The sequence below is a fragment of the Coptis chinensis genome, chromosome 7 (assembly GCF_015680905.1).
Source record: "Coptis chinensis isolate HL-2020 chromosome 7, ASM1568090v1, whole genome shotgun sequence".
In the NCBI taxonomy this organism is placed as follows: domain Eukaryota; kingdom Viridiplantae; phylum Streptophyta; class Magnoliopsida; order Ranunculales; family Ranunculaceae; genus Coptis; species Coptis chinensis.
In genome coordinates this window covers 16,611,444-16,626,690 of record NC_141462.1, presented here as the reverse complement: position 1 = coordinate 16,626,690, position 15,247 = coordinate 16,611,444, and the positions used below count along the sequence as shown (strand labels likewise).

Here is a 15,247-nt window from a genome sequence, read left to right as displayed (position 1 = left end):
GATCCTCATCGACCACAGGAGTTACGCGGATATACTTTACTATCATGCTTTCAAACAAATGCCGATTCTAGAAGCGGAACTTCGTCCCGTGAAATCTTCTTTGTATGGATTTAATGGTGACATAGCCCGATCGCAGTAGGAGAGATTGAATTGAATGATCAAAAAGCTGGCGGCGTCGCTCTAAATGTCAACTTCCGCGATTGTCGGGGAGTTCACGCAATATAATGCTATTCTTGGTAGGAGTTGGCTTCATCGTTTGGCGGTTCCAAGTACTTATCACCAAACCTTGAAGTTCCCTCACCAAGGCAATATCGTGGTGATCAAAGGAGATCAACAAGCTTCCAAAGCGATGCTATGCAGCTCTTCTAAAAATGGTTCGAGGAACTGCTCCAATAACAGGGGCAGGTTAATTGCACCAAATAACAATTACAGAGCGAGTCTCCCTCTCAAGACATAGTGTTTGGCACCTTTGGATATAATTCCATTAGATTCTATAGGGCGGATGAGGAGGAGGACTCCACCAACATTGGAACCGGTTAATGAAAGTCGACATAGGAGATGGTCCCGAACCTCGGCGAGTCTCAATTGGCACCATGTTGGACCCAAAGACTAGAGAAGAGTTGATAAATTTCTTACAAGAATTCGAGATATATTTGCTTGGAGTTATGAGGATATGCACGGAATTGATCCCTCCATCGCTGCCATAAGCTCAATTTGGATCGAGCGTCGTGCGGTTAAAGCGAAACTTCGAGAAAGATGGGTCCCGAGCGTCGAGGCTATCGACAAAGAAGTGGATAAATTGCTTAAGGCCAAGTACATCTGAAAATATCACATACCCTACTTGGATCTCTAATGTTGTCATTTGTCAAGAAAAAGAATGGGAACCTGGCGTGTAGTATGATTATCACGGATGTGAACAAGCCTTTGTAAGAAGGATTGTTTTCCTCTTCCTCGTATTGACACATTGGTCGATGCCATGCTGCAGGACATGAGATCTTCTCTTTCTGTGGCGGCTTTTCGGGTTACAACCGGATACTCATGTACCCTCGATCAAGAGCATACTACTTTCATCACGGCCGCGAGGAACATATTGTTATCGGGTTATGCCTTTTGGTTTAAAAATCACGGGGGGCAGCGTACCAACGTTTAGTCCGCAGCGATGTTCAAAGATCATATTGGTGATTTTGTCGAAGTCTATGTCGGCGACCTCGATCAAAAAAATAAACAAGAAGTCGATCATCTTGCACACCTTTCGTGCGTCTTTCGGATCCCGAGGAAATATCGGATGAAACTTAACCCGACTAAATGTACCTTTGGTGTTACCTCGGGGAAATTCTTAGGACATCCCCGGTTACTAAGCGTGGAATTGAAGCTAACCCGGACCAGGATCAAAGCTATTCTTGATATGCCTTCTCCAAGGTCTCGAAAGAGAGGTGCGTGGTTGGTTGGGGCGTCTTACCGCCTTAACGGGTTCATCGGTAGGAGTTTGGATAAGTGTCGGGTTTTGTACAAGTTACTAAGGAAGAATATCACGGCTTTGATTGGACCGACCGAATGTGAGATGGCTTTTAAGGACTTAAAAATTATTTGTCATCCCTCCCGTGCTCACTACCCGAAGCAAGGGAGGCGTTTTAGGGTTATACTTAGCCTCTTCCGAGCATGGCATCGGTAGCGGTATTAGTGCAATTGATGAGAGGAATATCGAAAAGCCTGTATACTTTGTTAGTAGAGCCCTCACGGATGCGAAACCACGATATCCGAAGATTGAGAGAATAGCTCTAGCACTAATCTTATTTCTGAGAAGCTACGACCATACTTCCAAGCTCACACCATCGAGTCATCAGAGTATCCTTTGAAGTCGGTCTTGGCAAGACCCGGATAGGGCGGGCGTCTCTTGAAATGGTCCATTCAATTAGGGGAATTTGACATTATTTATGTGCCGAGAATTTCTGAGAAAGGGCAAGCTTTGGCTGAGTTCTTGATCGATTTTCCTCTAGATACCTCAGCCTCGGCAATGGAAGCAGATTCGGAAAAGTCACCTCCTGCTTTTATGGAGTTAGACGAACCTAACTCACTTCCTCATAGTCCGGTTCGACCTTGGAGTCATATCCCAGGTTGGAAGTTGTTCGTAGATGGGTCTTCCAATGACCAAGGAGCAGGTATTGGTGCGGTACTCTTGACTCCAGATAACACTAAGTTAGAAAAATCAGTGCATTTGGGGTTCAAGGCATCTAACAACGAAACTGAGTACGAAGCTATGCTAGCGGGCTTGTCTATGGCACTAAACTTAGAGTCACGACATCGGCGGTTATTCAGTGACTCTCAATTAGTTGTTACAGTTTGAGGGTGGTTCTGGCTTCGAGACCCTCGTATGGCTCAATACTTGGAGTTGGTTAGATCTCTTACTTCTCATTTTGAAGATCTAAACTTCATTAATTTACCTAGGCTGGACAACCGGCATGCCGATTCACTTGCCTACTTAGCTTCTTTGCTTGGGGATATCGAAGCTCGTTCCATTCCCGTCGAATATCAGTCAGCGCCTAGTATTGAAAGAGAATTAGTTTGTCTTGTGGCTCCAATTTTGCAAGCTCCAGTGGGGACTTGGATGGATCCGTATCGTTCTTATCTTTTAAATGGCACTCTTCCGGTAGAAAAGACGGAAGCACAGAAGTTGTTAGCTAAAGTGGGACGTTATTTACTTGTTGGTGACAACTTGTACAAGAAGTCTTACCTAGGACCTCACCTGCGTTGTGTTACTCATGCCGAGGCTCATACTTTACTTGAAGAGATACACTCGGGCGAATGTGGAAATCATCTGGGGGCAGATCTTTGATACTCAAGATACTCCGACAGGGGTACTTTTGGCCTTATATGCTTAAAGGCGCTTGACGCTATGTTGGAAGTGTGATGCTTGCCAGAGACATGCTAACTACATCCATGTTCCGGCCGAAGAGCTCCATCCCTTGGCGTCTCCGTGGCCTTTCGCTCAATGGGGAATGGACATTGTTGGTCCTCTACCCATAGCTCCTGGCAACATGAAATTCCTTTTAGTTGCAACAGATTATTTTACTAAGTGGATAGAGGCAGTTCCTTTAGCGAATATCAGGGAGGTTGATGTCACGAAGTTCATCTGGAACAATATCATTTGCAGGTTCGGATTACCTAAAGTCATTCTTTCGATAATGGGACCGCAATTTGGGGGCACCAAAACCTGCGCTTTTGCGAGATTGGGGCATTGTGCAACTTTTCTCTTCTCTGGATATCCTCGAGGTAGCGGTCGGTGAAGCCTCTAACCGCGTTATTTTGGATAATTTAAAAGCGGAAACTTCGTGGAAGCGGATTGTGGGTTAAGGAGTTGCCTAAAGTACTTTGGGCCTACCGAACAACTCCTCGGCGTTCATTTGGAGAATCACCTTTCACTCTCACTTATGGTACGAAGGCTGTCCTTCCCTTGAGATGAGGGTCACTACCCGAGAAGTCAGATTTAGTACTCACCCTTGACAATGAGGAAATTCTTTGTCGGAATTGGACTTGTTGGATGAAAAAGAGAATCTGCTGACCTTCGACTAGCATCTTATCGGCCACCGGTGAAAAGGTCTCTTTGATAAAAGAGTCGACCTCGATCTTTCAAGGAAGGGGATTTGGTCCTCCTCAGATGGACCCAGCGCCTAAGAAATTAGGAGCTAATTGGGAAGGTCCGTATGTCGTTGATAGGATAGTTGGCAATGGTAGTTACTATCTTAAATCCATGGATGGTGAAGTTTTTGTTAAACCTTGGAATACTGCAAACTTGCGCAAGTTTTTTCAATAGTAGTTATCTTTCTCTTTGTTAGAGTGTTACCCATGGAACATTGCGAATTTCCGCAAGTATTTTTAATAAAAGTTATCTTTCTCTCTTCAGAGTGTTGTTTCTTTTAATTTATTATTTTTATGTTGGGATACTTTTTGGATGTTGGGTGCGAGATCCCATATGTTGGCCACACTTGTATCAGAACCTTAAGAAAGCTTTCTTTGGATAATGAGTGAAAGATCTCCTATGTTGTTCCATGTGTGTGCTTAAGAAAGTTTACACTTAGCTTGGATTTTATCTAGCTAAGTGCAATTTTAATGCCTTATGCTTATAAGTGTCGTTTTATGCATTAGATATCAGATCATTTAAGGACTCTACAGGAACTAATACAGGGGCACACCCTACGTTCCTACAAAGTCTTATTTCTTAACAAAACTAAAGGTATTTACAGGAATTGACACAGGGACAAACCCTATTTTCCTACAAAACCTTGTTTTTCTAAGATTCGGAATGTGAATTTTTATACTGGGATACTTTTTGGATGTTGGGTGCAAGATCCCACATGTTGGCCAAACTTGTATCAGAACCTGAAGAAAGCTTTCTTTGGATAATGAGTGAAAGATCTCATATGTTGCTCCATGTATGTGCTTATGAAACTTTACACTTAGCTTAGATTTTATCTAGCTAAGCGCAGTTCTAATGCCTTATGTCTATAAGTGTCGATTTATGCATTAGTTTTTCAAACATTCTGATCTTCACGGGGGAGCGAATCTGAGGGGTATACCCTACTTTCCTACGATTGTTCTTTGTTGTCCCTTATAAACTTGGGGCATTAGAGTTATGAGTTACGTTTGAAAAAAAAAAAAAAAAAAAAAAACTTGTGGCACACATACTTGATTGTTTTTTCATCGAATTTAGCATAATTTGATTAAAAAATAAACACTCAAGTATAGCTAATCAAAGGTCTAGTACTGACAGATAAGCTGATTACAACTCAAATGGCATTTTAAGGAGTTACAAGGAATGAATCACATGTCTTCAGGAGCTACTCCTTCGGGTGTCGATCCGAGTGTTGCCAAGGACGGCACTACAGTTCCTGATACCTCTGCCAATTCCTCCTCTCCATATGCTTCAACACCATGTTCCTCTTCCGGACCTTCCCCTTCTGAACCTTCCACTTCCGACCCTTGTTGATACTTTTGCAAGGCTAGATCGTTCTCCAACTTCACCTGCAATACGTCGACATCTACCTCCAGATCGGGATACAAAACGTCATCATCAGCAGAGATGGTTCCGGATGCCCAAGCTTTTCCAAGTTTTTCATCATACCGCTTGTTATATTCTGATTCAGGAATGTCAAACACGCGACAGGCGGAAGAGATGCCATTCTTGTATGCTTCGGTCCTGACTACATCAACTAGTTCGGTGTAAAACTCGGTTATCTCCTTCGCACTCCCTTCAGGAGCTTCGGGAATCGGCACTAGAGCAGTTACAGATTTAGGGGATGAGGGAAGTCGAGCTCTCAACAGCTCCAACTCCGCATTCGCTTGATTAAGTGATTCTCCTAACTCCGTATTCACCAACCGAGACTGGGTCAGCTCCAATTCTGCCAATGCTGCCTTTTTACAAGCTTCGGATAGTTCGAACTTCAGAGGGTTCATTTCTCCTTGCAAGGCCGTGGCTTTGTCCTCATAATGCATCTTTAGATTCTTCAACGTAGCAATCTCACCGTTCAAACGACTTCGGTCAGATTGCCATGCCTCGCGGAGACCATCGAAATGGGCAGCTCGTTCAATCAGATTGTTTTTTACTTTAAGGACCTCCTGGTGTTCGAGTTTAGTAAATTCGAGTTCTTCTGCGAGACTCTTGTTCTTATATCTGGTCTTCCTAAGCTCTTTCTCGACGGCTCTGACCTGTGCAATTTCATTGGCTTGACTCTCATTCTTGCTCTTCATAATATCATTATCACACTCCAATCTTTTAATAATTTGTTTAGAAACGAGGAGTTCCTTGGTCAGGTCAGCTTTCTCTTTTGTGAATTTATCCATTTCATCTTGGTTCTTACGCACCAGAGCAAAAGTTGTAGATACATCCATGCTAGCCTGCAGTGTTGAGAATACTATAGTTAGTATCCGGAACTTGCATATGGATGCAGAAACAGACAATGAAGAGTTATTGTGAATTACCTTCATCATATGCCGACACATTCGTTCGGGCCCGGCATTTAGCGGAGTACTCTTTTATGTTTAGCTTTCTCTTTGGGTAGCGTCATCGATTCAATCAATCCTATAGCAACGCCAGGATCCTTAAGCGTATCTTGGTCAGTAATCAATGGATGATCTGATAATCCCAGTACTCTAGGAACTGGAACGAATGGTTTCGGACCTGTCCCAGTGTTGGAAGATGTTGTTTTGCTCTTTTTCCCCACCCGAACGTCCACATCTTGAGTAATTGGATCCCTCCTTTTGTTTGACTTCGTGGACGGACCTTGATTGGCATCAGATATCATACTTTCAACCGGATCGGATTGCACGAGGTCCAAACTCTCAATATCGGTCAAGGAAAAAATATCATTATTCTCTTCCCCCGTGGTGTCAATGCCCGTTTCCACATCAGGCTCATGAAGAAGAAGTTGCAAATTGGGTGTCTCCATCGTAATCTTGGTTCTTGAGGATGGAATACCGTCTAGACTTTTAGTCCCATTGAGGTCTTCAGCTTCGTATATAATGATCGCATCGGAAGAACCCCCAGTTCCTGGAACTTCTCCTACCCTTTCTCTTGCAGTGAGACGCTTTTTCGTAGCCTCAATCACCTTCGGCTTACTAACTCTTGCATACCTGACAACTTCGAGAGGGGGTTTATTAGTTTTTCTCGGAGCTCTCTTCTTCAAGTTTGGATCGGGCTTGGACATAAGAGCAAGGACCTCCTTTGGCACAAGGGCCTCCTTTGGGTACAACGTTATCGCAGTTCCAGGATTCCCTCCCATATACCCAACTCCGGGTTCCAATGTTCGCAACTCCGTTGGGGACATTGTAAGGTACTCAGAGATTAACAACGGATCCGGAACTATGGAAAGCGGGGCGTTTCATAGAGATTGGGAGTGCGATAAGAGCCGTCACGGCATTTAGCTCTTCAGTAGTTAGAGACGGCAGTTCAACATCAACTCTATCTTTTGATAATGTAAAGCCAGACCGGATTATCTTTCGACCATCATCAAAGGTAACATTACTCCACTTTCCCTCGATCACGCAGATAGCATATTTCCGCCGATGGTCATCATTATTTTACCTTAAGTAACATATGATCGTTCACCTCGGGTTTAGTAGAAAGAGTAGCATCTCCGTTATTATAACTCAACGGTTTAAAAAGTGGGCAATAACCCCACAAGTCACAGCTATATTGTGTTTTCGCCCAATATGTGCATATCGTGACATTCTGAGCGAACCACGGCATTACTCTGTTGATTGAGACTTGGAAATACTTTCGAGGGCATCTGCCATAAACGAAGGCAACGGAGAGGCGAGTCCGACTTTTAATAATCCAAGATATATTAAGGGATGTTCATCAGTCCCAAAGATTCGATGGTTTGTGGATATACGATGTTGATTTCCTCGAATCGAAAATGCATTACGGATCTTTTCTAAGTCGGATATATCCCCAAAGGAATAAGCGTTCCAATCTATTGTGGGAATTTTAGCTTTGGGCACAACCGGTGTAGCATCTATAAGCTGCTCTGTAACCCGCAGCATTATTGCTTCAACAATGAATCATCGGAACTATAGTGGTGGGTATCAGATCCGTATCCGACAACTGCCTCACTACTTATGGAACTTCAGCAGATGATTGATGAGACATCGTTATCTGCCAGTAGCAACACGCGATCTTGACTTGATCAAACTGGGCGTGTAGCCTCGCTAGAAAACCCATACAACAATACCAACCAACACCCAACATCAGGCCGATGGAAATCGAATTGATTGCTGAAAATAAAATAAGAGAATTTAAACTAAGCAAACGGTTGAAAGTAAATTTTGGGTTTCAATCAAAGAAAATAAAAGAACCGGCCGGTTTACTTACCTTCTCTTGATGTCTCACAACTCTTCAATCTTGTCAATGGCGATCAATGGCGATCAATGTTTGAGAAACAGATTTGTTTGATTTCAAAAGCACGTTTTGGTGAAGTTTGTTCGAGGTTCTGGTTTGCCGGATACCTTGCAGATGATTGTTTCTTGACTCATCGGTAGTTGGTGGTATTACTTGATCAATGCTTTGTTGGTTTTGAGGATGTGAATTCAGTGAACCACGCTTTTGAAGATGTGACTTAAACAAAAGAAAATAGGAATTTTGAATCTGTAGGAGCTGTTGGGGCTGTTGGGAACAACATTTTTGAATCTTGAATTTTGGAAGGAGGAAGAAGAGAGGGTTTCAAGCAATTAGGTAGCGAAGGGTATCTTTTTGGATTATGTTAACAGCTCAATTTCGCAAGGCCCATTTGAAGTTCCGCCAGGCCCAATTACGGATTACACTTACAGTTCCGGGTTGCACCTCCGAGTCTAGGTGATTTGGTTAAAATCTATCTAAGTCCGGATCTTTATAATACCTGGGATGTCCGGACTTGACAAATTTCGAACTTGTGCTTAGCTCCTCATATACTAGGTTCGGCCTAATATACAAGGTTCGGGGCATGGTGATGTCAAGTCCGGCTTTCACAAAATTTAGCTCCGGAATGTACTACCAAGAAGTCCCGATCTTTGTGAAACATGGGTCGGGTTGATCTGACCACGTCCGGATCATCACAATGCATGGCAGGACCAGTTTTCAGCAAGTTCGGCTTAATATACGAGGTACGGGGCATGGTCAGGGCAGGTCCAACTTTACAATTCCATGTACTGAAGTAATGCGAAATTTTGCCGATACATTCCACAGAGAAAGTCGAGGCATAAGACGTCGCGTCCATTTTACCAGGCCTTTTTCCTTAAGGGTTTGATTCACAACCCATGAATAAAAAAAAAGGGGGCATCTGTGTGTGCATATTTTAGTAAATAGATATGCAACACGTTGCAGTATCTTCTTAAGTCTCGGATATGGTTTTGGTATGGGTAGAAAGTACGAGAACATATCTCAAGTCAAATCCTCTTACTTCCTAGGTTCGAAGTAAGATACTTCCTAGGTTCGGAAGTGAGATAAGAAGAGGAGGTTAAGTGGGCTTTGGAACTGTTGGAGTAATAGGTTAGTTATAACCAACTCCTAACTATGAACTCCAAATCGAACTCAACTACTAGGTCCGAACGAGGTTAGTGGGCTTTGGAACTAGTTGGAGTTGTAGGTTCGTATAACCAACTCCTAACTATGAACTCCAAATCCGGAACTCAACTACTAGGTTCGGAGCAGGTTCATGGGCTTTGGAACTAGTTGGAGTAGTAGGTTCGTATAACCAACTCCTAACTATGGACTCCAAATCCGGAACTCAACTACTAGGCTCGGAGCTCTAACTACTACTCCGAACCTAAACATGTTTTCTCATGTTTAAGTCAATAAAGGAGACCTATTTGACTTGGGAAACATGGATTTCTAGAAGAGTCAAGATGAGACTTAACAAGAGACAGTCTCCTAGTTAAACACTAACTGGGAAATCTTATCTATTCATCAAGATGATATTTAACAAGAGATGGTCTCCTAGTTAAACACTAATTGGGAAACTTCATCTATTCTTATAAATAGAATAGTTGAACTACACGCTTTGAGTTTGATTCCTATACACACGGGATCGTTAGGCGACCATTAAAGAACGTGGTTCAACTCATCATCTTCTAAATCTCTTCTTCTTATTGATTCAAGACTTCAAGTTGTTCTTTGATCATCAACAAAATATTTGTGTTTCTTGATTAGGAAAAATCATCACACAGAAATAATTTATGATATTACAAATAGTTTAACAACTTCCATGACCCTTAACCAAAACTATTATGTTTCTTCTTTATATATATTACTTCTTCCTTTAAAATGATAATATAATTATTTGTCTATGTATTTCAATGTTAAATGTAATTTTAATGAGGTTTGAGTACAAGGAAGAACAAATTCGAACTCTCGATGTACTTCCGATTCATTAGATTGTGGATGTGCATTTTAAATTTTTGGACTTATACGATTATTACTAGATTGGTTGGACTTTGAGTTTGTAGATTATTGTACATTTTGTAATATAAATGAGTTTTAAACCCATAGTAGTAAAAAAGAAAATATATAGGCCCGCCCTAAAGCCCTGCTACCTAAAGCCCTAATCTCTAAAGCCTTTAAAGAGGGCTAGGGTTAGTGGTCGAGGGGCTTGAGGTTTAGACTTGTGACCCGGCCCTATTCTGACTTCAGGGCCGGGCTGACCCGGCCCTAATATCTTAAGGGCTTTAAATGTTTAGGGCCGGGCTAGCCCGACCCGGCCCATTGCCCACCCCTAGTGTGAGGTGATTGGAATATTTAAAAAACCAGGGATTTTTTTTTAAATAAAAAATTTATATACCACGGCTATGATAAAAGAGTGACAAATATGGTGACTTTATACCACGGTTTCCGAAAATATCAGTACTTCGTAATGGTCTAATACCACGGTTTTGAAATAGTTATTACCACGGTTCTAGGAAAAACCGTGGTTAATAAGTACAGTTTATACCACGGTTTTGTTAAAAGTATTTACCACCCAGCCTAATACCACGGTTTAGAAACAGTGGTAAAACACCTTTTACCACTCTAAAAAACAGTGGTATATGACATTTTCTGTAGTAGTGATGAAAGAAGTCGTTTGTGTGGTCATATATAACGTACAAAAAGCTAACCGCATATACTAACTAAGAATGTAGTAGTTGTAATTTCCTTTATTAGGTTTGTAATTATCTTCATTAGGGGTTCAATTAACAAGTTATTAAATAGTGATCCCTCGATTAACAATGTTGTCTTACTAAGTTACAAGTACTAATGCATTGTAGATTTGTAGTATTACAATATTTTATTTTATTTTATCAATATTGTCGTGGGCAAATATCATCAACCCGATATTCCAGCCCATATATTGTAACTCAAAATATCGATATCTCGCGTGTAAATTCATATGTTACATGAACAAGCGGGAAAAGGAAGGAGAAGAAGGGGAATGGACACTCGTCAGAACAGGATTGGGCATACCATTACAACTGATGGACTATATAAAGTGATGATCAGGGGAAAAAAAGGAGATTCTGAATTCATTAGCAAAATACTTGTAAAACCAGAGCAAAACAAGGAGAGAGAGAGAGAGCGATTTGTAACCACCATTAATGATAAACAATAAAGCTTGAGTTTCATCTCTTTCTTATGATCATTTCAATTCAAATCAGTTCAATTCATTGCTGATCTTAGTAGAAGATTCTTGATTACTACATTGACACCGTCTGTGGAGATCGAACATAATATGATTGTTCAATTGTTGTTTCTTATAACATAATATGACTGTTCTGAGTGGCGGTCTGGATTTAATATAGGAAAAGATATGTGGTGGCTGAGATTGAATCTTACACCTCGAGATCAGTGTTGAAAAAAAAATGTTAGGAAACAAAAACTTAATGAAATCTTTTTATACATCTCGAGATCAATGTTGATGATAATTAAACACATAAATGCTACATATTTATGCCCATATTTATATTATATTGTCTAGTTAATTAGTATAAGTTTCTTTAATTAGTCTTGTTTCATCGGTTTTATAGAAATCGACGTGAATACTACGAAATGGGCAGAGACTGAGGACTTTATGGAGTTGTAAGATCCTTACGACTTAACTCCATAGAGAATATATAAAACAAGGTTGGAAATAGCATATATGAGAGATTATGAAGAACTTCTCAAAGTTTGAAGTGTTGTTGTCAAGAGGTCAGAGCGCGCCCCCGCCCTAATATGCCTATTCAAGAGCGCTCTCGTGCCCTCTTCTAGATTTTGCAAAATTACAATGTTTTCCTTTAACCCTTCACAGCTTGCTTCCGGCCACCACTTGGAATTCGATTTGGACAGTTCCAAAAATGAGTCAAACACTGAAAGGAAGTTTCCTAAAGCAATCCCAAGACTTGCACACCCTAAAGAAACCCTATATAAACAAAGAAAGTTGAGAGCTCTCTCTCTCTCTCTCTCACCCTCATCACATAAAATACTAGAAGAAGAAGAAGCTGCTGGAGAAGAAGCCACCACATGGGACGATGGTTTTGTCAATGACTTCTCTTTTTTCCTCTTTTGTTTCCATCACCATGTTTATGAGTAGCTAAATTCTAAGCTAGGGCTTAGAGAAAGCCCTATACTTGCGTAGGATTTCTTTTATTCACTGTTTACTGTTCTCGAATTACATAATGGTGATTTGATTAATTTCGTACTAATTTTTAGTGGAACTTCTTTCATTGGTTATATCTTGCATGTGATACCATGTTTTGACTAATCAATAGTTAGATTAAGTGTCGTTAATTATCTAAGCATCGACTTTTAATGTCTACATAAGCTTGTGAGAAGTTGTGTTGTAAGAAGACATATTCAATCAACCGCATACATAGATGCATATTAGGACTTAACGATCACATATTCGAGTAAGTTAGGGTTACATTTCCCTCATAATACTCGTAAAATAAAAGAGAACTTTAAATTGGTTAAATTGGAGAACCTACAACGATCTAGGGTGGAATCAAGTGCCTTAGTGTTTCCACCTTTCATAGTTAATTCAAATTTCACTGTTTTTATAGTATAGTTAAAGTAAATATATAGTTTTAATTAGTAGTTAAACAACTTTCAAATCAACAGCCATAATTATTTGGTCGGATTAGGTTAAATAAACTTTATATTTCAATTATTCCTAGATAGCTATCCTTGTGGGTTCGACCTTGTTCTCGCACACCTGATTTAATTAGCCTTGTTAATTTAGATTAGTTAAATCTATATCAGTTGAAAATAAAACAAAAGAAATTTTGTTAGGAAACAAAGACTTAATGAAATCTGTTTTTGTCGAGAAAATCTATTTTTTAGGAAGGAAGACTACGTTTTAGGAACCAAAGATATCTAACACCGATTTGGTCAGGATGAAAAAGAATAAAAGATGAATTTCATACCGACTTTGGTACTATTTTTTTAGGAAAATATAAATCTATCTCAAGTAAAACCACGGTGGTTTAGTTAAAGTGGTAAAAACTAAACACATGCACTAGTTATGTATTAAATTTGGTCATTTAAACCATTATTAAATGATATCCAAATTCAAAAAAATTGATTGATACCTTTGCAGAAGTTAGAAGTTACATGGATGCCCAAAACAATAATAATAATTATCATCAATTAAGAGTTAAATAACCATTTTACCGAAATCATTGTCAACAATTAAGGAAAATTAATTAATTCACTCACTGTCAAACAATAAATTGTGGTGATTTTTAATTGGGCTAACGAGTATTACTCCGGTAGTAGATGAGCCAATTAGGACCCCTCATAGGAAATTAGGGCCCCCCAATATACACAAAAAAAAACACCGTAAACTCAATTTGACTTTTTTTTGTGTGTATTTAGAGAAAGACTCTAATTTCCCATCTAAAAGCGGTGGGAAAATTCTAATTGGCTCATCGTGTACTCATTAACCCTTTTTAATTTCAAGAAACCTATGATAAACAACTAATTGTACCAACGTTTGAAAACATTTAAAAAATATACCATAACATCGTGTTGAGCCATTAACCATGGGCAGTAAATAATTTGAAATTCGCATTTTATTATATGTATATAACTTGAGGGAGGTCCTCAATTACTCTAATTTCTACTGTTTATGTTTGTCTTTTTGTTTATTACATGGTTCACTTGGGGAGGTAGCTTGGGGCGTTTAATTAATTGATATACATATAGCATGCACCTAAATAGACACCGCAATTTAGAGTCGATCGCCTTTGTTGCACACAGATATTCTTGTTCACTAAGTATCATTTGTTTCACACCCTAGTAATGGTCATCTTGTTTCCAAGAAATTTACACCCGCATTACATACAGATTCACCATGAGAAGATAAGCCTGCATGAGACGAGTCTTAAAAAAATTCCTCAAAACTTGGTTATTGGATTATGAGGTTTCCACGGAATGAAGATTGATATTTTTCCTTATGATGTTTCCTTAGTAGGTTCCATTTGGCCGGCTTGCTTGATTCTAGGTGGTGCTTTCCTTGTCCAAAGTATCCCGTCTGCTCATTCAAACACAGACTATCATTCTCTCGAAAACGTATTAACTATTTTGGTTCAAATTGAAGGTTATGGGTAGTTTAGCTACTCAAAAGAAAAAAGAGGTTGAAGATGCTTTTCGTTCTAATTTGTTGTGAAAACTTGGTTGTCCTGTGGTTATCTTTCTGTTTAACTTATGTACTGTTTCGCATGGTATGCAGGTCACAACTGCCATTATAGAAATAGTGGAGAAGCCATTGGAACGGGTATATATAGATGGTCAACCACATGAGCATTGTTATATAGTTTATTTACCGTGAACAGTCCAATCGTTTTCTGTCTTTCCTAATGCTTCTATGTCTGACAATTCAAGAGTCGTCCACACATCACACACACTTTCATATAAGGGATTCGTCGATTCGAGGAATGATGCTTTGGTAACATGTAACAATGATTTGTGACCAAAATTTGCCTATAGTGATGTGTCATTCTAGGGGTTCAATTAATTATCCCACACTTTTTTTTCGCTAAAGCATCTAAAGACTTTTTTTTTGGTAAAGATCTAAAGACTTAAAAAGTAGGTTTTTACTGGCACCTCATTTAAAACCTTTAAGCTCATGCAAATGTGTCTTGCTCAACAGTTGTACGCCAAAGAAGGTAGAAAATGGTATGAAACTGAGATTAGGAGAGAAAGTAATTACATGTCAGATGCTGTAGCAGAAAATGAAGCGTGAAATACATTTGACACGCTGTAATAAAGACATCGTGTATAAATTGTCATCTGGCTTGACATGGCTTCAAGCCTTCAACAATACTAATCAAATTCGCGTGCGTTTTTTCACAACTTTTTGTAAATGTCTAAATTTACATTAAGGATTAAGACTTAGTTTTTAGCTTTTTAAGTTGTGGTAATAAGAGCAAGTCCAATAGAGAGCTGCTAAAAGGTGCCACATAGGCCTTTTAGCTTGCCCAACTAAATTTGGCACTCCAAAATAAAAAAACCAATCCAATCGCATTTTCTATTTTGAAGTGCTAAATGATACGGACAGTATAGTTTCTGTCGTCCGTCCATTATTTTGTAATTTAGGTTGAATTTTTTTTGGACGGACGACACAGTTTTTGCCATTCGTCGAAATTTAACACACGTGACGGGGCAGTAAACTATACCATCCGGCCTCTCAAACTTATTATGGCAAATGCTAGCGAAAGTCTTAACTTTGGCTCGCTTTTTACTCCTTCCAAATTTAAGACCCTTTTA

General features: G+C 39.8%; 1 protein-coding gene across 1 annotated transcript; it reads left to right on the top strand.

Moving 5' to 3' along the window:
- The first annotated feature begins 2,371 nt into the window (after nucleotides 1-2,371).
- Nucleotides 2,372-2,833, top strand: LOC147486279 (uncharacterized). The gene has a single exon (XM_086573699.1). It carries the CDS (start codon nucleotides 2,372-2,374, stop codon nucleotides 2,831-2,833), a length of 462 nt encoding a protein of 153 aa, XP_086429825.1.
- Nucleotides 2,834-15,247: the final 12,414 nt, after the last annotated feature.